Raw genomic sequence first — 24843 nt, forward strand, 5'->3', positions numbered from 1 at the left:
ACTACCGAAATAACCGGATGGTATTGTTTTACTTCAATTTAGGACCAATACACTTGACAATTTATGTTTGCCTTGAAGCAAAGGTCTTTAGAATCAGCTCTATTGACGCAGTAAAAAAAGAAAGAAGCATATTTCAACATAAAAGCCCGTCTAGGATGCAGACCGTTATTCCTAGCATGCGTCACGTATAAGCTCACAAAACTAGACAATGCTATGCTGTAATTGTGCCGACACATAAGATATACAAGTAGAAAATTATTTTCCCGGAAAGAACATTTTGCTTTAGTAAGCATCCTGGAAATCGCTCTTGCTTCAAGCTGCAATGAAAACACAGCAACTGAATGAGAGTTAGCGTGCTATCCATGGTTATGGCAAACTGGCACAAAATGCAAGCCGAATGGTTCGTCAACACGGTATGTGTTGTGCAGCATAACTGTAATGCGATAGCTTCATTTGTTTCTGTCAGTGGGTGCGGGTTGGCAAAAATGTTTTCACCTTGATCAGGTCAGCCACGAGCGAAGAGATGAACATACTGTCGAGGTCGAGGTCGTCGTTCTTCAACACATCCTGCAGGATACGTTATAAGAGGTTACTGCAATATTTAATTTGTTAGGTCACACTTAATATTGCAGCTGTAGTACAAGTAATGAAGTTCCGCATGCACAAGATTCATTTCTGACAAACCAATCGTCAGGATGGGCGCGCAAATAGAATTGCTGCAACTTGAGCAGGGCCCTTTAATGCCCTATGGCAATACTTCATTCGGTTTCACCAAATAGCCGCGGCGGAGCATAATGAAAACTCTGAAGTTTTCTACATGTGCATTTTCCTGAACGGGAATCAGCGGGATGGATTTGTGGATGATTGTGCATGCGTACGTGCCTGCCTTTATGAATATCACTTACAATTAAAAATAGTAGCAAATGCATGGCAACCATGGTAGCATGTCTAGAAGAACCTACTACTGACAAGCAACTAACTTTTATATTTATATGTATATGGCACAGTGTGAGGGTGCGTGCCATAACCCTATGACTCGCGCTCATGTACACGTTCTTTCTCTGATTTTTGATTCTTTCGCTTTTTTTCATTGAATGTTTTAATCGTTATTGGACGTTTATTTGGACACATGATCCAAATGAAAATCAGCTGGAAGCGTAGGTCGTCAAAATAATGCGGGCTCACTCAGACCTACTCAGTAAATATATTTTTTTTTGGCTAAGGTGTTAGTCGGACTTACGCTCATCAAATTACTTTTCAGCTGGGTTAACGCGGACTCGGACTCATTAGAACTCTACTCAGCCGCGGGATCACTTGGGCTCATCATCGTGAAGACATCTTTATGTTCGCCTCAGGAAAAGGGCCTCTCCCAGCGATCTGTCGTTACCCCTGTCTTGCGCTAGCTGATTCCAACTTGCGCCTGCATATCCCCTAATTTTATCACCCCACTTAATTTTCTGCCGTCCTTGACGGCGCTTTCCTGCCCTTGGCACCCATTCTGTAACTCTAATGGCCCACCAGTTATCTACCGTACGCATTACATGCTCTATCTGCCCTACGCATTACATGCTCTTATTACCAGCTCTACTTTTTTTTCTGTTAATGTCAACTAGAATACCGACTATTCTCTTGCGCGGTCCCTAACTTGTTCTCGAACTTCTTTTTTGACCTCTAAGTTTCTGCCCCATATGTTAGTACCGGTAGAATACACTGACTGTATACTCTTCAACGACAGTGGTAAGATTGCAGCCACAATTTGACAATGCCTGCCCTACGCAATTCAACCGATTTTTATTCTTCTGTAACCTTCTTTCTTATCACCAGGGTCCCCTGTGAGTAACTGACTTAAATGTGCTCCTTCACAGGCTCTAGAAGCTGACTGGCGATCACGAAACCTTGTTCCTGTGCCAGACTATTGAATATTACATTTGTCTTCTGCACATTAATCTTCAACCCCACTCTTACGGTTTCTAGGTTAAGGTCTTCAATAAGTTGTTGCAATTTATCCCTAGTGTTTGTGAACAGGACACTGTCATCTGAAAGCCGAAGGTTGTTGAGATATTCGCCGTCACTCAGACACACGCCGTTACTCAGATAGTCAGACTCACTGAAATTCTACACAGCGAGACTGACGCATACTCACGGGTCGGTCTAAGCTTAAAGAGACACTTAAGTGAAAAATTATTTCTTCAGCATCAGTAAATTACCGTTCTACAACACCAAAAACGACACTCCTACAACGATAAGACTTTGGTAAGCCAGAAAAAGCGCAAGAACAAAATACGGGTGGCGACGCCTACTTAAGTTCCCGCACCTGGGGGCTGTGACCTCTTGGGTTTTGATGGCATCTTCTAGGGCCTACTAATAATATATAGCGGCACAGATTGACTACATTGTGTTCTAAAAGAACCAAATATTAAACATGGCAAGTTTCGGGAACCTTTATTCAGCCAACGCGGCCCAAATGCGAAAACATACTTTAGAATCCCTGATGTCACGCTGACGTACCGGCGCTGGGGTTTCGGCGCGAAATTGAAACACTGATACTTGGGCCTTCATTTTATCATCCAATAATCAAACTACCTTTTTGAAATGACTGCCTGCAGGTTTCTCAAACAATGCTTCATTAGTCTAAACTTATTTATTCTTTCGCTGTAGTGTTCCCTTAAGTCGCATCGTGAGTAAGTTTGCTGGCCAATGCTTCGAAGTCAGCTCTGTCTACCCTTCGAAAGACCCGGTCGCACCAGAGCGAAATAACACCAATTTTGATCTGCTGACTATCCAAGACAGGATGTTTTTTGTCCTGTGGGCGCTCTTGTACACTGTGCAGACGTAAACAGCCTGCATTAGGCTTAACAATAGAAAATGTGCAAATGTATTATAGTTGCAAAATCCTCGAGTACCCTGCCAAGACGAACATGTATGCCAACTTATTTTTTGTTCGAACAATTAAACAGTCGAATAGGCTGACTGAAAAGCAAGTGCATTGTGTGAATGAAGATATATTTTATTACATGTTGTAACCCCCCTGCTGTAACGCCTTTGGGCGCTGCGGGGTAATTGATGAATAAAGAATAAAGAAAAATGTATTTGTTAGACAAGGCTTCCCAGATTTTATGCGCTGTTGGCTCTCAGAGGCCAGACATTACAGTTGTTTGCTTGCTTGTGCGAATAAATGGCGCATCAACTGCTCGCGGCGTGCGAATGTGTAGGGATTAGAGTGGTGCACACGGCAGATTTGTTTGCACTTGCAGGTATACGGCCACCGCTCATTGTTCGCTTTAAATACAGCGGCAGCCATGCAGCGTTCACATGAAATATTGAGTAATGCTGCAAAACCTACAGATTTGCGAACACAATTGGCGTCACATTACACTGGAACGGCGTAAAATGGCCGGGCTTCTGAAACGGCTCACCGCTAATTTTGGTAGCGAGTTCTCTCGCTTTCCGTGCCGTGCCGCTGCTTCCCGTTTTCTGAGTGAGCACCGTGAGAAGTGAAGAGCGGTTCATTTTACGTCGCTATGGCAAGAACTGAACTGCACTCAACTCGGGAGACCAAAATAAACGCCGTTCGGCCTAGCATGACGGGGCCTTTTAACTCAGGCCCGCAGGTAGTGCGTAAACGTGCACCAACTCCTCGGCGGCAGGTAGGTCCCCCGCTGAACAATACGACCACCTGCTCTAGCTGGACACTGACGGATGTCACGCGCTCACGATCATGCATTTCAAATTCGAAAGTGTGTTTCCGTCCATTTTGAGCATGAATAACTGGATAGAAAGGCACGGCTGCTGTGACAATCGCGTTGTCGGTACGATGTTCTCGCTGTGCGGCCGATGTCGGGAAGACTGGCCGAACGACAACCTGCAGGCTGCTTTGGTCAGTGTCGGCGTCACGAAAGTTTGCCACGCTGCCACGACTCGCTGTCGTAGGTCACGTCGGCGGCATTGCCGGTCTAATGTGACAGACTGCCTCACAGCGAAACAGTCTGCCGACGATTCGTCCAATCACCGGCGTCGTTGTCTTGTCGTTCTCTTGTCAGCGTCGGTGTCGGGTCGGCCTATTGTGACCTGGCCTTAACGATTCGAGCGAGGCTCGGTCTTGAACACTGTTCTTGTAATGCTGCCGTTTCTTCCCTGGATGCCTGCCATGGATTGGCGCGATGGAAATTGTCTCGCGGCTTATGCGAGTCACAAACCTGCTTTTGTATTCGTTTGACACAAGTTCTAGATCAGTTTAAATTCCTTAGAGTCCCCCAAGACTGCAAAATATGCGTACTCATCTTTACATCTTGTCAGCTATGAAGACGTATAGCTTTTTTCGTCTTCCATGTCATCTTGCGATTTCTTCGAACTATCTAAGAAAGATTTATATAATTTTGGGCCGATCGTTCAATGTTTGCACAAAAAGTAAGTGAATAACTTACAAATCAGAGTATTTTGGACAATCAATTTCGAATACTGTACCGTCGTTATTGTTATAACGTCTACATCTTGGGGAAAAATTGTTTCAATTTTTTGTTGCCATCGGGCCAAAAAGACAAAGGTGTCATTTACCTGTTAGTGTAAATTGAAAGGACATTACAATATTGGGTAAAAGCCTTCATTGAAAGGACATTACGAAATTGGGTAAAAAAGATCCGATACCTAAATAGGGCGCCTAAAGTGTAGATAGGACAGCGTTATAATTTGCAGTTGTAGATCTAAACTATAGCCCACGGAAGGATACAAGAAATACGAAGTGACAAGAACGAAAAAAATAACGATGCAGGCAATATACATAGCCCATACTCACTGTGCTACCTGCAGCAGAACAAGAACAAAAATATTCCTGACAATATAGGAAATAGCTTTGGTCACTCTAAATGTATATTTCCCAGGTGCCCAAACAATGGAACATTTGTAACCTCGCAGACTGAAAACGCGGCTGAACATACGGCTCTCAGATACCGCAGTGCTCCTTTCACGCGCTGGCCGACATTCTGAGCTGGCAGGGAAACTGCTGAAAAAAACACTCTACAATGCCACAGAAGAGTGTGAAATCAATTAGAAAGGAAGACAAGTGACGATTGTACTTAAGCATAATGATTCCAACGCTTACGGTGTCAAGTACCACATTTTTAACATGGTTTGTCTGACTCCTTGCCTAGGAGGAAAAGTTCTGTTACTTCTTTATTTTTTCCCAAGCAGTGAGATAAGCTCTATTGTGTGGCAGACTGCTAGTGGTTCAAGATGACAAATTGTATCGAAATTTAAGTTCACCATAAGGAAATACTAGCAGGCAAAGAAATGAAAGCAAATGCTTTATTCAATAGTTTAGGGAGAGTAAACCGCAGTTTGAATTGGGCACGCTGCAGATGTGGGAACGTGTAACGCTGCCAGGTGGAAATTACATCTCCAAATGTAAAGATATGCTGGTATCCCGTAAGTACTCTAACAAGGATCACCCGTACTTTTTAAACTCGACAGCCCTATCCACCATTGAATCGTATCGTTATCTCGGTATCACTATTAATAGCAAGTTGACCTGGTCCGACCATATAAAAAAAATTGACTACCGACACCAATAAATCACTTGGTTACGTCAGACGTACCCTTGCGCTGTGCCCCTCATCCACAAGAAAACTAGCTAATGAAACTTTCATTCTAAGTAAACTTGAATACACTTCAGCTATTTGGAGCCCGCACCACGCTTACTTAATTAATATGTTAGAATCAATACAAAATCGTGCCGCTAGATTCATCACTTCCAGGTACAGCCGTGAAGAAAGTGTCAGTGCGATTAAATCATCTCTAGGACTCGAACCATTGGTGTTGCGTCGGAAAATTGCAAAACTGTGCCCTTTTCCAGCGACTTTATTATAACTTCCGCGAGCTGCATGGAAGGCTTCTAATCCCGCCAACCCGTACATCTCGTCGCCTTTTTAATTCTTACATCATCCAGCGCTTGCATGGTTCAACATTTTCCTTTAATCAATCGTTTTTGCCTAGCGCCATTATAAGTGGAACAATTTACCAGATAGAGTTGTCAATGAGCGCAACCCCATTATCTTCAAGCAGCTGCTTACTGATCACCTTAAACCCTAACCTTATAATGACCGTACTGTGCCTTCATTCTTTTGCGATTGCCGTCTCACATTGTGACTGTTCTGCTGATTTGCTTTTGCATTCTATTCAGTGTGCCTCTTGGCTTTTTTTGTTTTAATACGAATCCACAGGCTGAGTTTTGTAAAAAATTGTAACCATATCTTTGTTTCGATCCTTATCTACTGTAACCCCCCCCCCCCCTTGTGTAATACCCCGACAGGGGTCCTTAAGGAAAAATAAATGATGATGATGATGCACTAACCTCGAGGCTTCCCCTGGCGCAGAAGAGGGTCAGGATGCAGATGTTCGGTGGGTCAACGCAAGCGCCGATGAAAGGCGTGATGTTCTCGTGCCTCATCTCGCGTACCTGCAAGTGCAACAGCCACCGGTGTGCTTCCATCAAGACAGCGCTCGTTGTGCAAGACCTGAAGCTAACCGCGGCCTTAGAAGACGAAAGAAAGCGCACCGGGGACGTGAAACTCAAGTTTGGGGCCCATGCCAAAGACACGGCAGTGACGTTACGTCCGGTCGTCGCTAATGTGGTTATTGCAGATGCTCCCGGTTTTCGGAAATTCTCGACAGCCTTACAGGCGAAAGTTGACAGAACGTGCGCACGACTTCTTTTGCTTCTTCGCCCGGCCTACTTCCTCCCCTATTCAAATTATGGGATTTGCCATCCCAAAGCATCAAGTGGGTTGCGACAGACGCCGTTATACGAGATGAACACAGATTGATTTCGACTGCAGCGGGATTTTTAAAATGCAGCGAGAAACACGGCGCGTGATCGTTTAGTTATTGCGCAACCGTCAGAATACTGCCACAGTGGCCCGGAATAAAATTCGCGACCTGGCGCATAGCAGCCGACCGCCGGAGCCACTGAGATACCGTGGCAGGTGTACGTATTTCTGTTTGAAAATCTCTGAAAGATGACTGCGTAGCCGCGATTTTATTCAGTATACACTCTGTCTTGTCCCAACAGTCCACCGCGGAAACAATATCATGGGCTGATTGCATATTTTCTCATTTATGGAGCGTTAGATTCAGCATTCACGCAACTTTCGCGTCACTTTTTAAAACTGCCGTAGTCGAACATATACGCATGACTTGGGAACTTGTGTGCTACAGGAAGCGAGCCGATAGAATTTGGTCATTTAGAAGCAACCTTAAGGCGCCAGCGTTCTTCACCGTCGGCCATAAGTCGGCTATAATGCCAGCATAAGCACACTGTTCTAATATTTGCTATAGTCACTATACGGGGGCCCGTCTGTCACTCCGGGTGAGTGTCAGGCCGTGAGGCTCCTACCTTGGCATACAGCCTCGCCATCTTTACCTGACGAAATAAACACGAATAAACGCCATATACTGCGGGTCAATAATGTTGCCAGGAAAGCATGGTTGCAAAATCCCAAAGCGCCCATCAACTTGCAGACATGCTTTAACAAAATCTGACACCATATTGATATTAAAAACCTTTCTTGCAGAATTTAACGAGAGGTTGTCAGCGACTGTACGCGCCCGAGATGAAATTTGGGAAGATTTTCTCCACATGGATGCATTTCTTTTTGCGTCTCGCAGACGATAATAGGAGGCAGACGCATTGCTTTTTCGTGAAAGGAAATATATGTTCGAACATTGGAATACGATGTGGACAAAGAAGAGACAGGCTCCGTACGCTTTTCTTATAACGAAGGAAAATCGAACCACCAACGTCCGTAACGTGATTCAGCTACGGATTCCTCAAAAATGGATCTCCAACTGCGGCTCGGTAGAATCCACGTCTACCGCAGAAGCTTAACGCTGAAGCATACCAGCTTTTGCTGTAGCCGCACCTGTATGAGTTCCTTGCGGATGCTGCGTGTGAGGTCGACGCTTTTCTTGTAGACGTGCTTGATGTGAACCACGTTGCCCTTGTAAAAGCCGACGCGGCCTCGCCGTGCCGCCACCGATGCGGTCCCGGCGTTCGGCGCTGAGTTCGCTGCCCAGCCCCAGGGGGCGGCACTCTGCAACCTCCGGCGTAGCTTGAGCAAGTGCTGCTCGTCCGGAAAGGCGAACCCTAGGCGCGTGGTCTCTAAGACGCCGCCCTGTTATCCGCGGCCAGAAAACAACAAAGGGGGTTGTATAAATTATTCCCCTGCAAGATCATGTTGTTCGTACCAAGGTTTTACGGCAGATGTTTACACATATATGTACGGGAAGAGGAAGAACTTGCACAAGTTCACAACGAAAACGAAACTACCGAAACAGCAAACTGATATTCAAGAACAAGTAGGACAAGAACACACACACACACAAAATGGTTGTGAAACCCACTCTTCTGCAAGTAAGTTAGATGTGAGAGCACTAGTAACGTGCAGTAATTTAGAGAGATTGCCTGTGAACCCATACCTTTATGCACGGGGAATGAAATGAAAAGGAAACAAAATTTTAGCAAACGAAAAATACAAATCTACAGATACAACTGCATTCCCTTAAATGCCCTTCACCAAGTATTTCGCATAAGAGTTTAAAGAATATAGTTAATAAATGGTATGGGAAAATTTCGGCAGATGATAAAAGTTGTTGCAGTTTGATTGGAGTTAAAGAACAAGTTGACTAGTCTGGGAAAGAACTGAATAATGTTAAGCAGCATCTGACTTCAATCGCAACGTCCAGACACCAATGTAGCAAAAGCACCCGCTTGTCTTTGTTCATTGCCACGACCAAGAACAAATAGACTCGCCCTCCTGCTTCTACTGCTGCCATGTCTCCAGCTAGTAAGTACACTGATCTTTATTATTGGCTAGTAATAAAAACAACCGTGATGCCTCAATTTAACGGTAACAACAATTTGTTGAAAATAAAGTGAAGATTTAGCTGGCCTCACTAGTTTCTATCACCATTACAGGCGCATGAAGTTATAACAAAAACGGGTCCTTTCTGTAGCCAGAAGATTGGAAGCAAGGCTTCAGTTGTAGGGTAATGTATCTATAGTGCGCCGAATTAACGATGGCAATACTGACATTAGTCGAGCAGCTAAGCATGGACACGTACTGATGCTTGGAAAATTTCTTGACCATAGAAGTGAGTACTCACGTTTGCGTTCTCGAAACTGAGCTCCGAGTTGGTTCGGAGCACCACCACTTCGTCCATATCGACCTTCCACAAGAGCCGTGCTAACTTGTACTCGTAATGGTAGTGCCTGCGCAAAAGGACGCATTGAGAAAATAAAACCATGCGAACACCACGTGAGGATGCGTGATTTAGTTTATCTCAGGTGAGTAATAAGAAACTTACAGGACCCTGGTACCATTTAGTTCGGTCGGTTACACGATCGTCCTAACGGGTATGAGGGCTTGAAGCGTTGTAGCAGCGCACAAAATGTGTTTACGTCTTCTTGTTCTGGGATAAGGACCAGTGTAGCTCACCGTAAATACGGTTTTATTTAGGAGCAGTTAGCGTGCCCCTGAAAATAAGCTATATGTTGCTGCAAATTCATTTGCAACACTTACACTTTATTAGGTCCATATTTTTAGGTAACATTTCCGAGGCTACCTTCTCACCTACTCAAGTTTAGCTTTTGTTTTACTTGGAGCTATATAATTCTGTATCTGCACCAGGGATATTACCATTTCTAATTCTAAGCTAATGTTGGTGGCCATGACATTGGGCTATTCTTTAGTCGATGATGTAACTTCGTAGCGCGTGAACAAATGATGCGAGAGAAGGGAAACGACACAGACACGCGCTAACTTCCAACGAAAGGTCTACTTCTTATATAGCACTGTTTATACACGAAAAAGCGACGCGCGCATTTCGGTCCGTTTTGTAGAATGCAGAGAAAAGAGTTTGCTGTACAATTTCCCTCTCTTATGATAACCGATGTGGGGCACGAACGGGTTGTCGTTTAAATCACCCCCTTCGCGAACCCAGCTACGACGTGCGCGGCACATTGCGAGGACACGTGGCGGCGCATTGCAGAAGCTGCGGGTGTAGTACAACAGTGTTCGGGCAATGCCCCGTTCTGTATTCTCATGCTGACCGGCGGACGAGAGATATAGCCCAAGCTGCAGAAACATAGATCAGTGACAGCATAAATAGCTAGAGAGGGGGGGGGGGGCGTTATCAATGCATGAGTGTTATCAATGCGTCAGGTTGTCGCCTTGTGAGGCAACAAATTGTGCAATCTAGGCGTCACGTGTGTACGCGATGGATGACAAACAGAGCCTGGCACGTTACTCGTACATGATGATTTTTTCTTCATAACGTGTGGTGGTTCTTGTTGGCTTACCTTTAGTCCCTTTATGCGCTCGTAATGTGGCTCGTGCGCATGACTTTCCATGTATAAAATAATATTGTACCAGACATAAACCTTTACTTGGAAGTCAAAGCTTGTGTAAGTCGTTTACCTTCTGTCTCGTCCTTTGTTTACGTGCTACGAAGTTACACAGCACGACAGTCAGCGTACAGAGTAACAAAGATCTCAATTTCGAACCCCCGGATTTTATAATAATGCCCGTCACTTGTGCAACACGATATTCCGAGCGATTGAGCGCAACAATTTTACACTATAATTGTGTATTTAACAGCACGAGCAAATCGGTTCTGCGGCAATCAGCAAGGTTGAGGAAGTTTCATGGAAAAGTCTGAGCCACCCGAAAGTTACATGAAGCTACAACCTATAAAGATTTCTAACACAAAGCGCCTTTCTCCTTACTAAAATTTTCAAGAAAAAGATAAATATACTTAAAAACTTTAGAAATGAAAATACAAATAAAAGACAAAACAAATTGCCAAGAAACGTGCACAATTTCTTTTCGTACCTTGATGCTAGTTAGGCGTAGATAACAATGCTTTTTCCACCGGATACGGCAGCAGAACGAATTTACTGATTCAATGTTTGTATGTTTCGAGTTGTCGATAAATTTTGATCTCACTGCACGAATTACAAATCTCCTGCTTATAGTGCACATGGTAGAGTGACTAGTCCAGAAATTTGGTAGCATTGGATGCAATCCCCGGAGAAGGAGGAATTTTTCCTCAAGTGCTAAGCTTTCTTCCCGGGGTATCCGTGTGAACTTATTTTTTGTATCATGGTCCTACTTTCGGATTGATGACATTACGGTTTCTCTCATTTCAACGGTCATCGGCGAATCTGTTATTCCATATTTCCGTCAGTAAAGAAAACTGTCCTTACAGTGCCGTCTGAGAGCATGACGAACGTTCGGAGGAATCGCAGTTTGGAATTACAGGACGCTGGAGCCACACCCTAAATCCTTAAACAATACAGCCGAGCGTCAGGTTGCAAGAACGTTCGTAGTAATCAAAATTGCTTGGGTTACGTGGGTGACTTGTCGCCGAGGCCATAATATGTGAGGAGGCTAACGACACGGGAAATAGAATGCACGTATTCGGCCGTTGTATACGGCTCTTACCTGAAGGCGAACACACCCAACACGAGAACCACGCAGGCGCAGGTGATGCAGATGACCAGGACTCGCCAGTCTGAAACCAAATCGAGCGATCTTTTAATCTGACAATGTAAGCCCTAGTGTACAGTATCTGAGAAATCAAGAACTACCCGTTCTTAGATGATTTAACGTAAGGGTCTAAGAATCTTGTGTTCGCTGAACAGTTTGGGCCAGTATGCTGATGCACAAAAATCATGAACAAACGTAACGTGAACAAACGTATAGAAAGAACGCCGCCTTTGGCGAGTAATAATTGGAAGCGCCATCTTGCCCCGCTATACTTATCCGCTATATATACGGCCGCTAAATTGGGTATAGGAAGCGTAATACGCATAAAAGTGAAATACTCCTATTATACACATCAGTGAAAGAAGAAACAAAAAATGCGTTCTGTTTAGTATAGCACATCTTGTTTTTCGTTTTCCATAGAAAGCGCAGAATGAGTAGAGATGATCCAAGCTCCACAGGTGCAAGAAAAAAAAATATATATATATAGGCCACGAGACAGCGCTGCGTTTGGAGACAGTGTACTTTGGAGTTAGCGCTTGGGTCTCAATGAAAGCCAACGTCCAAGAAAATAGAAAGCTAAAAAAAAAAAGAAAAAGTTGCAGTACACCGCACATGCCTCTTTTGTAGTTTCTAGCTCGCGCGCTCTACATATCAACTTTCATACGGCGCTGCAGCGCCGCCTCGTGAAAGCAAAGTAAAATTCTCAAATTCACAGGGCAGATTATCCAGCATTGCTCTGAATGCCGGCCGGCCTGGGAATGATTTGGCTTTCCAGAGCAATCAGATTAGGCAGTTGAATGAAATTGCAGACCGCAGCAACGAGTTCCAATCGGCCGTCCCGTCGCGGCAGTTTCATTTGCAGCGAGCCCACCTCCGTTGGGGTGAGAAGTTCTGGAAGGTGACAAGATACACATACAAAACAAGACGGAGCCCCTAAATCCTAGGGGATATCTCAATTTCGAATTGAGGTCACACGAAGCGAAGCCAGCGTCGGCCGCTACTAAGGATCAACAAGCCAAACAAAACATTGCAGTGAATAGATTTGTGGGGCGCTGTTATGCTTTCAATACTGAGTAATTTTTGCGCTTTAGCTAGCACGTCGTGATGAAGTACCTAAACAGCGTGGCTGAGCACCAAAAGCGGTCCTTGCTTTCAGCGCATGCGTAGTTTGGTTCCGCTAGGTCATCCTTCGTAAAGCGCTTCCCGTTCACACCATGCGAAATTTTTTTCTTGTCCAGCGCTTTTCACAAAGGTGAACCTAATTTTAGAAAAAATTAATTGCAAGCGAGGTTGATCAAAAAGCGTAATGTTCGCAGGCGCCTTGAATTGTTATACGAATAGTTCTTCCGGCGTGCTTTCAGCTAATTGTTTTAGAGCAGTCAATCAAGCTTGTGTACATTCGTTCACGAATAAAATCCGATACACAAACGGTACAGAGCACGTTTAGAAGCACGAGAGAGAGAGAGAGAGAAGTTTAATGATACAAAATGCTGAGAGGTCGGCCTGAGGTATATTCCTCTAGCCAGCTACTCGGCATTGGGGGAAGGGGAAGAGGGAAAGAAAGAGGGAAGAGGTGCATGATGGGTGACGATGACGATAGAAGGAAGATGTAGAACATATCGCAAGCAATTTGGCATGCTCAAAGTCTGCAATCCAAGGCCGTAGTTTTTAAAAAGTTCAGTAATGCCTGAATGGCCTTGAAACTCGATTGAGCATCTGGGCCAAGGGCCTAAAATAACGTCCTCCGACAACGGTGCGCTGTCGAGACGCGTAAGGTCGTTGTCCAACCTTTCACGCTCTTGCACGTACTTAGGGCAGTCACAAAGCACATGACCTACAGTCTCAGTCACATTGCACACCTCACAGTGTGGAGACTCGGTGCGTCGCATGAGGTGCACGTATTCGCGCGTAAACGCTACCCCCAGCCTTAGACTGTGCAGAAGACTGGCACAGCTTCGTTGAATTTTCGGTGGTAGCCTAAAATTCATGGTAGGGTCTAATCTCTGGAGTCGTCTGTGGCGATTATCCGGATTGTCCCAGTGCTTTGCTGTCAATTTTCGGATGACACTGGAGAGGAGACAGTTGGCATCCGCTCTTGAAAAAGGAATTGAAAGCAGTGACTCTCGTTCTTCGAGTGCTTTCTTCGCTTCGGCGTCGGCCAGTTCGTTGCCCTGTATACCACAGTGACTGGGAATCCACTAAAATGTGATGTGGTGGCCGTTTTCTTGTGCTAAAGTGTAGAGCTCGGCAGTTTGAAGAGCCAACACTCTGTAAGCGCTTTCTTTCAACACCACTCTAAGTAGTTGAAGAGCCGATTTTGCGTCGCTGAAGACTGTCCATACTTGAGGAGGCACGAAATAAAAGCTGTTTTAATGACGCATTTTTCTATCTGTGTTTTTTTTGTCGGGGTGTGGGGAAACGTCGCGCAGTATAAAAATAAATGACGTCTCTACGCTATTGCGCACATAAATCGTGGCACTCGCAAACATGTTTTAATTTTTGAAACCAACATGCAAATTGCAAAAACAAAGTGCCTGCGCAGCTGTTTACTGTACCGACACAATAACCAGAGTATCTTGTTATCGAGTGTAAAAAAAAAAACCGCCATGGTCGCGCTATGCATGCTACAACAGGCGCGGAAAGCTCGGCCTGCGTTTTAATCAAATTGGATTTGATATTCCAGTCGCCCCGAGTGGATGGTCTCAGATAACGGCAGCATATGTAAGAGCCGAAGTTGCGTCTGAGCCAATGATTAATGGTGAAAAGGATTAAAAAAAAATGAAACGAACTGTTCCAAAAATATGGGCCGTAGTAATGCTTGCTCTCTCTTTTTTTTTTTAGCAGACACGCTTGCGCCGTTTTTTAAAAACATATTTGACAGCGCTGCCTTGTAGGCGTGCAAACGAATAACGGCGTTACTTTTTATTTTATTATATCGCAGGCAGTTTTCTTCAGAGCTTAAAAAAAGCCCTCGTAAGAGAAAACTTCCTCAAGACAACTCTGCCGTTTTCGACCAGGCTCTTTGTGTTTTCTGCATTTTACTTGTGCAATAAAATGGGTCTGCAAAATTTCCACAATTTCAACCACACTCGTTAGCTGAGTGCGCTACAAAAAGAAATGTAACGCAAGATGACTGCGAACAATATCTTGTTGGTAACATTTTAGATGATACAAGATATCTATCTCATTAGAAAAACTAAGGTACCTGTTGTACGAAAATTAATAACATGCGCATGCATAAACGGAAGATGTAGAGAAGACGCGCTGGATATTACCTTAAAATGTTACTGGCAGGAAGAAATCGAAAACAGAAGTAAATTTTAGATGAGCAGGTAGCTGCAAGAAAATAGAAGTTGCATGTGCCTAACTTGCTTCGTAATATTGCATTCATACATATTGAAGGGACCGCATAGAAGAGAGACGCTTCAGAAATTCTATTATCACTGCGAGAAGACAAACAAATATTTTCAAGATCTCGTGTTTCACGAGAGCGTCTGTAATGAGATCGAATTAAGACTACAAGGTCCTATCATTCGATGATTATCTACCGACATTAGCATGACGTCCCTACATCACGGTCACCTGTAGCTTATTGAGGCATTACAATCTATTGCTGCTGCCTACAAGTTTGCAACGTCGCCTATGATTAATCGACACACAACCGCAAGCCTTTTCTTTGTTGCTCCGATAAACCATACAGTACCAACGTAGCTAACATACCGTGCAGCCTCGGCTATAAAACTCACCACACAATGACCACCACTATCGCAGTTGTTGAGCTACGCGCATATAACCACGTACGTCAGAACCGCAGATGTCGCCTTATCACAACCATTAAGAGGAAGCTTTAGCCAGGGTGCTCCTATCTAAATACATGTAAAAGGAGAATTCGTTTTTCTCGGCAACCACTGCACCAAATTTGACGACGTTTCTTGCATTTAAACGAAAAACGTAACATCTAGTGACTGTTGGTTTCAAATTTTTGAGTTAGGTTGTAAATTCTTTATTAAAAATTGGCAAAAATAAAAAAATTTCGATATACGAAACTATCAAGTTTACAACTCCGTAACTCAACAACGAAAAACAATAATGGAATTCTGTGAATTGCATCTAATAGCACATCTAAAGCGAACAAAATTGGTATGTGACACATGAATATGAAGAAATGTAATAATATGTAAATACTGCTTTTGCAGAACCCTTGTACCCAACGTAACAAATTCACGTAAGATGTAAAATGTCATATCGAATTTCTCCGCTTTCAATGATCTAATGGATGCCGTTTACAGAACCGCGATATCTTTTTTTGATGCAGAGCTATGAATTTGTAAACTTCGTGCTTCAATTTTTTTCAGACTGTCGAATATTTTAAAATCTTTTTAACAAGATTCACGTCCTAAATCGAAATTCCACTTGCAACAGTCACTAGAATTTAACTTTCTCACTCAAATGCAGCAAAGTTCATTAAAATCGGTCCAGTGCTTATCTCACAAGAACGTTTTTGCGTTTAACATGTATTTGAATAGGCCGCGTCGGAGTTGGGCCCGAGCTAAAGCTTCCTCTTAACCCCGCACAAGTCAGCCTGGTGAAGCCCGCGACAGCGGGCTTCACTGCGGAACCTTACTCCTCTTTTTTTCGGACTGTTAGCTCACCTGTGCCAGTTGTACTGGCGAGGACACACCTCTCTACACTAACGAAGGAAAATTTTTTATATTTGCAACGCTAGTCCATCCGCGAAAAAAAAATAAATAGACCGAAAACAGCTGAATAGCATACTGACGTTGCATTAAACATACAAATATATATCTTGGGATTTTTTGACACATTGCGCTCGCTTCCCATTAACAAATTTTAGAGCAATGCTATGATCGAAATTGCACAGCATGTCGCCTCCCAAGGGGAATTGTCACGGCGACAGGACTGGGAGAGCTTGTCTATATGTGTGTAGCTGAAAACTCACCTTGCTTCGAGGTGCACTTGTCGTTTTTGAATCCACACTTGGGCTCTCCAACGGGTGGAGCCCCGCCTAACCACGCAATCGGCTTGTCAGGTCGGAATACCTGCGCGATAAAAAAAGACACAAAGGGTGGTTTCATGTTTCTTAGCTTAGGCAATGAGATGGTATCTAATACAGTATAGCATGACATAAAGTCTATATATAGTGTGATTTCCTTAGATTCTTCTACTAATCCTTCGGTTTCCAGTGAGGTACATCCTGGTTTACTTTATTGTAGTTGCTGAAAATCCAAACTTGGTGTCATTTCAAACGCTGAGAAAATTATGAGTTTTTTTTGTATTGCAGAACATCAGATGGTTTGAAACCCCGCAGCGTCCCGGCCGTTCACGAAGTGTGCCACTTCATGAGGTGCTCTAGGAAATATCATCAACGTGCGGGAGAAACTATATATATATATATATATATATATATATATATATATATATATATATATATATATGTATCTATATATATATATATATATATATATATATATATATATATATATATATATATATACGTTGGCCCCACGGGGCGCTGCGTCAACGATCTGACGAAGAAACGTGCACTTAACGCCAAGAATAACGACAGCACACACTTAACCCCACAAAGCCCAGTATATCATTTTGTGACTGACTGCATGTGGATGTGAGCCACGCCTTGAGGAGATACGGATCTTAGGAAAGAGCAAGAACAAACTAGCTCGAGAAATCCTAGAAGCTTTTTTTCATCAAGAACAAAGGCAGAAATTGTGTAAGTGATACATAAGGAAACTTGTTTGATTCAGAAATGCGTTATCTGAAAAGTTTTTGAAACTTTTGTTAGTTTTAAAAGAGATGCGAGCACACGTAGGTTACGCATGGGCTATGAAAGTCGCAGTTTCACCCGATAGGCGAAGCATCGATTGCGATAGCAAATTAGCAGACAGCTATACAATTTAAGGACAAACGCTTTATCGGCCGTATAATCTTGTAAGCATCCGCTTACGAACTAAATTAACAAGCATGGTATCAGCGCGCACAGCAGACATGAACACATTCGATCACCGCGGACACTGGCTCTCGAAACGGTGGCGTGAGGGAGCGAGGCAGCAACAGCCAGGGAATTGACCTTCGTGCTGGCTGTCATTTAGTGCTGTTTATCGGCGAGAACACAGCAGACGCAAAGCCATGAGCCGTCGGCCCACCTAGACTCTGCCTCTAAAGCAGATCGCTTTCAAGATAAAGAGCGCGCGACTGCTCGCGGCCGCCGAATTGCTGCCGCAGTAAAAACGAGCCCTTACCTCCCCTCCTCCCGGTTCCGTGCGCACGACGGAAGACGGCGCGCTCCTTCCCCGCTTTCCTCCCTTGAGCGCGTCAGAATGAGCCCGCGATCGTCGATTCCGCTTGCGCTCGCTCGCGAAATGCGCAGTTGCTGCCCTCAAAGTTCCCTCGACATGGCTTCATTGTTTTCTCTGAGATGACGGGCGAACACCGCTGCTGGCGGCTCAGGTCCTAATTCCGAGGTGGGAGGAATCCCATCGAATGACGTGGACGCAGGGCCACGCGGGACTGAAGGGGAACGAAAGGGCGAACGCCTTAGCTAAAGCGCTAACCAACCGAGCGGGGCAAAACCAATCGACCCAACAAGCCCCGCTCTTTACTTTCGTGCCCCTGCCATCCAATTACGACGAACACCTCGAGATCCAGGGGCTCAGTCGCCGGATTTATCCTCCCCCTGACAGAAAGCCCAGCGCTGAAGAGGCAGTAGCTCTCAGACTTATACAAACAAATTTCCAAACCTGCACCGATACAGCAAAATGTAGCCAGTAACATATCGCGGCATATGCGCCGGGTGCGGTGACACACGCCCTACCCTCTTCGACATATCGTGGGGGTGCGGGGGAAAACCTCAGCCCTCAGAGACGCCTAGCACGTCATTTGAGCGGCGGGAGGTACAGCTGAACGGCGATACCCTGGCGGGCCAAGGAGCGCTCGTCCAGCAAGTTTATCGAGCAGCCATGGCCAGAGGAGTCCTGGAATGAGGACATCACGCACTCGACCCCCAGAGCAACGTCCTCGATGGTTGAAATAAATGTTTATCTCTCTCTCTGTCTCAGAGGAAGGCACTGCTTCCATCGCTCTTATGCTGCACAGAAGATTCCAGGGTAAAAAACGTTAGCTTCAATAACCAGTTTACTTAGGTCAGTAGCGCTTCATGGTTGCCAAAATTAATGCAGAATATTGTCAGCTTGATAATAATGACACTTATAAGCGTCGATACGCTGGCTGTGTAAGCCATCATCTCACATTTATCGTGTCTTTTTTAATGAGTGTGCAGTCGGTTTGTCGGTGCCAAGACGTTATGTGAGGCGTGTATATATGAAATGTGTGTATGCATTTGCTTATTCGTATTCATTCACTCAGGCGAGTTCTTTTTCACATGCAAGCTTCATAGATATGTAGCCTCTTGTTCCCGGCACGAGTGCTCGTTTAGGCATCCTAATCTAAGATTTAGATAACTGAAAGTCACAGCATGCTCTTTTATTTATACATTAGTGCACGCGGAGTAGGACAATATCATAACGTGTGCGGGCACCACTGGCCCCTATCATCTGAGGTGCTACAGGCGGTGGAAACACTTATGGCGCTCGCCTAACGGAGCGAGAGGCCGCAGCAGATACGGTATCTGGTATACGCAGGGAGTCTGTCGTGTGTTGCATAAATCATGTGTTGTGTAAACCGCTGGCTCCGGCGCAGCGAAATTTCGCGCCGAGGTCACGTTTCACCGTGGGTGCCTCTTAATACAACGTTTGAATGCCCAGTTTCCACATTTCGAACAAAATTGAAACAAGAATAGGTGTATTCTATAGTTTGTGGAACAGCGTTAGTGATTAAAAAACAACAACAAAAGAAAAACAAAGTGAAGTAGCGCTAGGGTATAGAAGAGTAGGTCTGGGCAAAGGAGCGATATATTGGAACTTGAGTCTAAATTAAAGCCTCCACCTCAGTAAAAGAGTAGTTATATATTATTCAAATATACGACGTCCGGCCGTGGTGTATTCGCGCCGCTGCTGTTGGTGTCGCCGCCGCCGCCGCCATGCTGTCGCGCTGTCGACATGCATGCGCGGCTCACGTATGGAGGGTCAGAAGATCTCCATAGACGCGAGATTCGTTTGATTGCAAAACTGGGGAGAGAGGTAGCGCGAAGCAGAAGGACAACTCAACGACAGGAAGCATAAGGACGAGCACTGCTTCCAACTCAGACTTATTATGGTAAAACACGAAAATGGGTAGCCACAAAGAAAAAAAGAGAAAAAGCAACAGGCCTGTTATCAGAAGAATGACACAGGCGAAAAAACGCTATGGAATTGCGCTATCCCCTTATGCGTGCGCCGGCACTGAGCTCAGTGCCTACTCCGATACGGTCAGTTACGGCTCGCTCACGCGTAATCCGTACTCACGAGTCACCTGCTCAACTGCTACGATAATGCGAGTGCGGTGGTTGGTCCCTGTGTCCGTGCAATGTTGCGGCATCTTGAAATGCGGGTGAAGCCATGCATGCGCGGCAATGTTGTGCAAGGAAGCCACGTTTCCCGTTGCGGATGTTGTTCGCGTGTTACCGCAGGCGGCCACCGGGACATCTGTCTGTTTTGTCTAACGCGCGCCACACGGCACAGCTGTTCGATATGCAAATTATCGCACATGCTGTCGAATCTGATTATTCTGTCTCCCACGAGCGCGTTCACCGAGCGAGAGGCTCACATACCTCGTAACTTTGCTTATCCCGTTATGGCCGCTCGCGTGCAAGGACAGTGCGGCATATATATACTGGGGACCGGTCCTTCGTGCCGGTCAAAACGGAGCAGAACCGACAATCGTAAACCCCGGCTGCGTCGTGACCACAGTGCCGTCGTACCCACAGTGCAGCGGTGGCGTAGAGGTAGAACACCCGCCTCGCGTGCAAGAGGTCCGTGGTTCGAATCCCGGTGCCGGCAATTTTCCACCGGATTAAAAAAAAAACACGCATGTTGATAAAATTGCACAAGCAGGCCTGGAGTGTGGCCTGATCCCGGTGACCAGAACCGGTAACGCACTCCCTCACCAGAGCAGGATTGGCCACCCTGGTGCAGTACTTGGCCACAACCTCCTATATGAACCTGGCTAAATGGTCGTCCTTTATTATTTCTTTTTTTGCTGCCAGTAATGCGAACGCGTGCGCGCAATTTCTTTTTTTCTCTCTCTACCTGATGCATGGACCAATGCGTGTGACGACAATCTACGGGCACTCAGGATGACGAGTCGATGTGCATACGTACGGGCAGCGAGCTGGCGTTTTCTGCCAGCGTGAACCTCCCCACGGGCGTCAGGTGGTCGTCGCCGGGCAGCGAGAAGCCGAGCACCGTGTAGTTGCCCTCGGCGTCGCCGTTCTCGTCCACGCGGATGTCGAAGCCCAGAGCGCCTGGACAACGCGCAGAGTAGCAAGCAAGCGGTCAATGGGAATGCACACACGAATAAGGATAGGCGTGGTGTATAGCGCAAACAGGTGATTTTACCATCGTTCGGGGTCGCTAAATTGGAAAGTAGTTTAGGCGGATGAAAACGGTGATTAGACAACGCTGGCAACTTAAACTTGAAGAACAGCGTGGCACCCTTGAATAACGGGAACGGTGAAACATCAAACGGAAACAGGAAACCGCAACCGTCTGAGAGCAGCTGCAGATAAACAAAAAAATAACAGAATGGCAAGCTAGTTCAAAGAAGGCTTCTTGCACAAGAAACTACAAGTGCAAAAGTTTGTTTTAGCTAATGCCAACAGTGCAACGATGTGTGTAGCATACGAGGGGGTACCCAAAACTAACCAGAATAATTTTTAAGGAGCTGGCCATTTATTTATTTGTTACAAAAACAACCTTATTACCTTCATTGTACTTCCATTACACTTAAAGGCTCCTGAACCACTCCTAGGGCTTGGTGCAATAACATAGTCCGCGGGTAGCGTACGCTGCTGCGAACATCTCGGCCAAGTTTTGCTGTGGTACGCGGTGGGCGGAGCTCTCAATCGGATCGCGAAGTCCTCTCTCTCTCAAACGCTCTCTCTTCAACAGAAGGCCCTGTCCTCACTCTCTTCTAGAGGCACTTTCTCGTCATCGGACGCAATATTTCATCGTTCTCTTAGGGCCGATTTACGCTCGAGCCACCCATCGCCGCAAGCCGCACCGCACGCTTGCGGTCGCGCGAAAAATTGCACCAATCCAGCACTTGTGCAGAAATTACCATTAACACTGCGTGCACAGTGTATATCTTACACATTGTAAACCAGAATTTGTGCACAAGTGTTTGATACGTGCAATCTTTCGCGCAACCGCACGCGTGTGGTGCGGCTTGCGGCGATGGGCGGCTCGAGAGTAAATCGGCCCTTAGACGGCTGCTATTGGCCGATAGCCGACGTCAAACTGCGGTCGGCTACATGGCGTAGATACCGGGGCTGCCGCCGGGTGCCGCCACGAGTCCACTGGCTAAGCGCACTGCGGCTCGCTGTGGTCAACCGCGTTTGGCTTATGTTTAGCGCGTCGTAGGCACCAAAGGCGGAAGTCGTGACGTCTACGTTAACATCCAAAGTGACAACTGAACTGCGCGCCACGGTGACATTTAGAAGGCGCAGAGTTGTGGGCACGCCCCACTGCGCCGTAGCCTTCGCAGCGCAAGGCATCGAAGAAGGAAGGGGAGCGGCGGAGGGCGTGTTTGACGGCCAATAACTCCGCTTCTGGGCAGGTATTCTGTAAGAGTCTACCTAGTGGAGATGTACATTTCGTCTGCTGCTGAAGTGCTGATTGGCTGTGGCACCTCACTACTGCGGGCGCGCGGACGAGCTCAGCCAATCAGAACTTCAAGAGCAGACGAAATGGACATGTCCATTAGGTGGACTCTTACAGAATACCTCTCCTGCTGAATGCATTGAATAACTTTTTTTACGACAAAATATTTCTGAAATAGCCTATTTTAACTTCAAATGGCGTTCTCCACTTCGATAAAGTGTGGTTCAGCTGGGGCCCCTTTAAACATTTGTCCAATCTGCGATTAAAATTTTGGAAACATGTTTCAAACTGGTCTGTTTTGATGGACTAATAACTCCTCCCTCGTTTCCTTTTCTTTCACCCCTTCTACGCCTTGAAATCGCAGTCATTTCATGCCCTTCTTCATTCGAGAAAAAAAAAAAAAGTCGCACGGAGTGAGTTCAAGTGAGTGAGACCCGTGTGCACCTGACGTCGCTCCGTGCGACTTCTTTTTGCCTCCTTGAACGAAGAACATAAGAGGACTGCGATTTCACGATGTAGAAGAGGTGAGTGAAAAAAAGAGAGATGAATTATTAGTCCATCAAAACAGACGAGTTTGAAAAACGTTTCGAAGTATGGAATCGCAGAGTGGACAAATGTATTAAGCGTAATGGACGGTACTTTGAAGGTGATAAATTTGTTTTGTAATAAATAAATAAATAAATAAATAAATAAATAAATAAATAAATAAATAAATAAATTAAAAGAAATAATTCCGGTTACCTTTGGGCACCCCCTCGAACATGGTTTCAGGTAAGTGCATAATTTGAGAGACACTACGTGCACACAGAAGTAGCGTAAAGAACAGACTACTGAAACCGCAAGACGAAAGGCCGATTGTGGCTTCACAAAAACAAAATGGAAAACAAGTAGCACGAATAGAGTGGTAACTTTGGGACGTTCAAAAGTTTAGGTTTACTGAACCATTTCTTTCATTTTTTTTTCTTCTTATACTGTATACTTGTGCCCAACCCTGAAGTGTCCCTGAATAGGGATGCGGTATTTGGACACAAATTGCTTTACGAACGTTGCCAGAGAGCTTACAAAAGCATTTTTATGTCAAACATTTAGCATTTGAGTGGTTCCGGCACCTCGAGAAACGCATATGCTCGAAACGAGGTACAGAGGCGCATCGAATCAATACTATCGATGAAAAATTAGATCTGTTCTCGGGGGTCAAAAGGCGGCAGCCATCTCCACACAAACACCATCACCATAGCGATCGAAATTCAACATTAAGATAGCACTTTTTCATTTTTGCCTTTCCAATCTACTCGGTAGCAAACCGGAGATATCTTCTTAAAACCTCTGTCTTTCCTTGCCGTATTCATCTCTCGCACTCTTTGGCACTCACGTACGTGCGCACCAGCACATGATTCACGGTTTCAGGTGCGGATAGACGAGAGTTGAGGTGAAGCGTCTGCCTTTACCGCTGTGTCGGGATGGAACGAAAAAAAAAAAAGAAAAAAAAGAGAGAGAAAAAAACAAGCATGTTTTCGACGGGAAAGAAAGCGCAATCGAAATCTTATCATTCTGTTTCGGAGTGAAATCGAAATGTTTTGATTGGTTTTCGGTTCTAAGGCAATGTCGGCAATCCGAAGGAACCGACGTCAAACAACGTCAGCGGTAGCACGTATCTGAGGGGTTCGCATGAAGGCGTATCGCAGGCGGGCACCGTGCGAGTGATATAGTCGGTCGAGCGCTGCACAATTCTAAGCCTACCGCTGGGCGCACTAGCAGGTCGGCATCGTAGCAGAACCCAGGGCTTCCTCGCTGAAGAGCTTATCGTTTCGTTTTCTACGCGTGCAACGCTTAGTTACCGAAGTATTATTGTTCGTTCGAGGCTGCTTCTGAGATCATGCTCAGTGCTTTGACACAAGGCATTAAGCATGATCTAAGAATTCATAATCCGCATATTGAGAAAAATAAATACTGTTTTTAGCGTTATTTCATATTTTTTTGCATGCGAAGCGAACCCGTTGTGAACCGTTACGGATCGTTATTTTTTTCGTTGCAGAGCAGAACCGCGAGAGGAAAGTGAAACCAGAACGAAAAAAAGATATTTCGTTCCGACGCCCTGGCATCCACAGAACGGCCTTCCGGAAAGATTAACGCCGAGTGCTCATTTCTCTGTCGTTCGCAAAGTGGAACCGATGAGACCTTTTCTGAAACCACTTTTCCTAGTTGTACATAGCAAATATACTCCAATGGAAAGACAGTGTACATTGGAATCGGCTTGCCCAACGTGGAGAAATTGACCCTGCAGGTTCCGTTCCCCATATAACTGGCACACGCATGCCACGGACACATAAATGTCTTCAAGTCTACAAAAAATAAAATAAAAAGTAAAGTGAAAGGTCGCAAATGTATGCCAGACCAGAGAGGCCGGTTGGAGTGCAACCTTTCCACCGAGAAATCAACGTAGAGCAAGATTTTCATCAACGCTGCGACACAATTGGAGCACAGTACCTTATTTTGCTCACGTTAGATGT

The 24843-nt window shown here is 45.3% G+C and overlaps 1 protein-coding gene across 1 annotated transcript in view; it reads right to left on the reverse strand.

Annotated features, from left to right (window-relative positions):
• LOC126526361 (guanylate cyclase 32E-like) overlaps positions 1 to 24843 on the reverse strand; it is a 180494-nt gene that overhangs the window by 57550 nt on the left and 98101 nt on the right. The window contains exons 8-14 of the mRNA XM_050174257.3: positions 20834 to 20976; positions 16501 to 16600; positions 11496 to 11565; positions 9157 to 9262; positions 7914 to 8165; positions 6347 to 6451; positions 496 to 567 (exon numbers count right to left, since the gene is read on the reverse strand). Of these exons, the coding sequence (XP_050030214.2) occupies positions 496 to 567; positions 6347 to 6451; positions 7914 to 8165; positions 9157 to 9262; positions 11496 to 11565; positions 16501 to 16600; positions 20834 to 20976 (848 nt within the window). The remainder of the gene's footprint in view (positions 1 to 495; positions 568 to 6346; positions 6452 to 7913; positions 8166 to 9156; positions 9263 to 11495; positions 11566 to 16500; positions 16601 to 20833; positions 20977 to 24843) is intronic.

Source organism: Dermacentor andersoni, chromosome 8, assembly GCF_023375885.2.
Source record: "Dermacentor andersoni chromosome 8, qqDerAnde1_hic_scaffold, whole genome shotgun sequence".
Taxonomy (NCBI): domain Eukaryota; kingdom Metazoa; phylum Arthropoda; class Arachnida; order Ixodida; family Ixodidae; genus Dermacentor; species Dermacentor andersoni.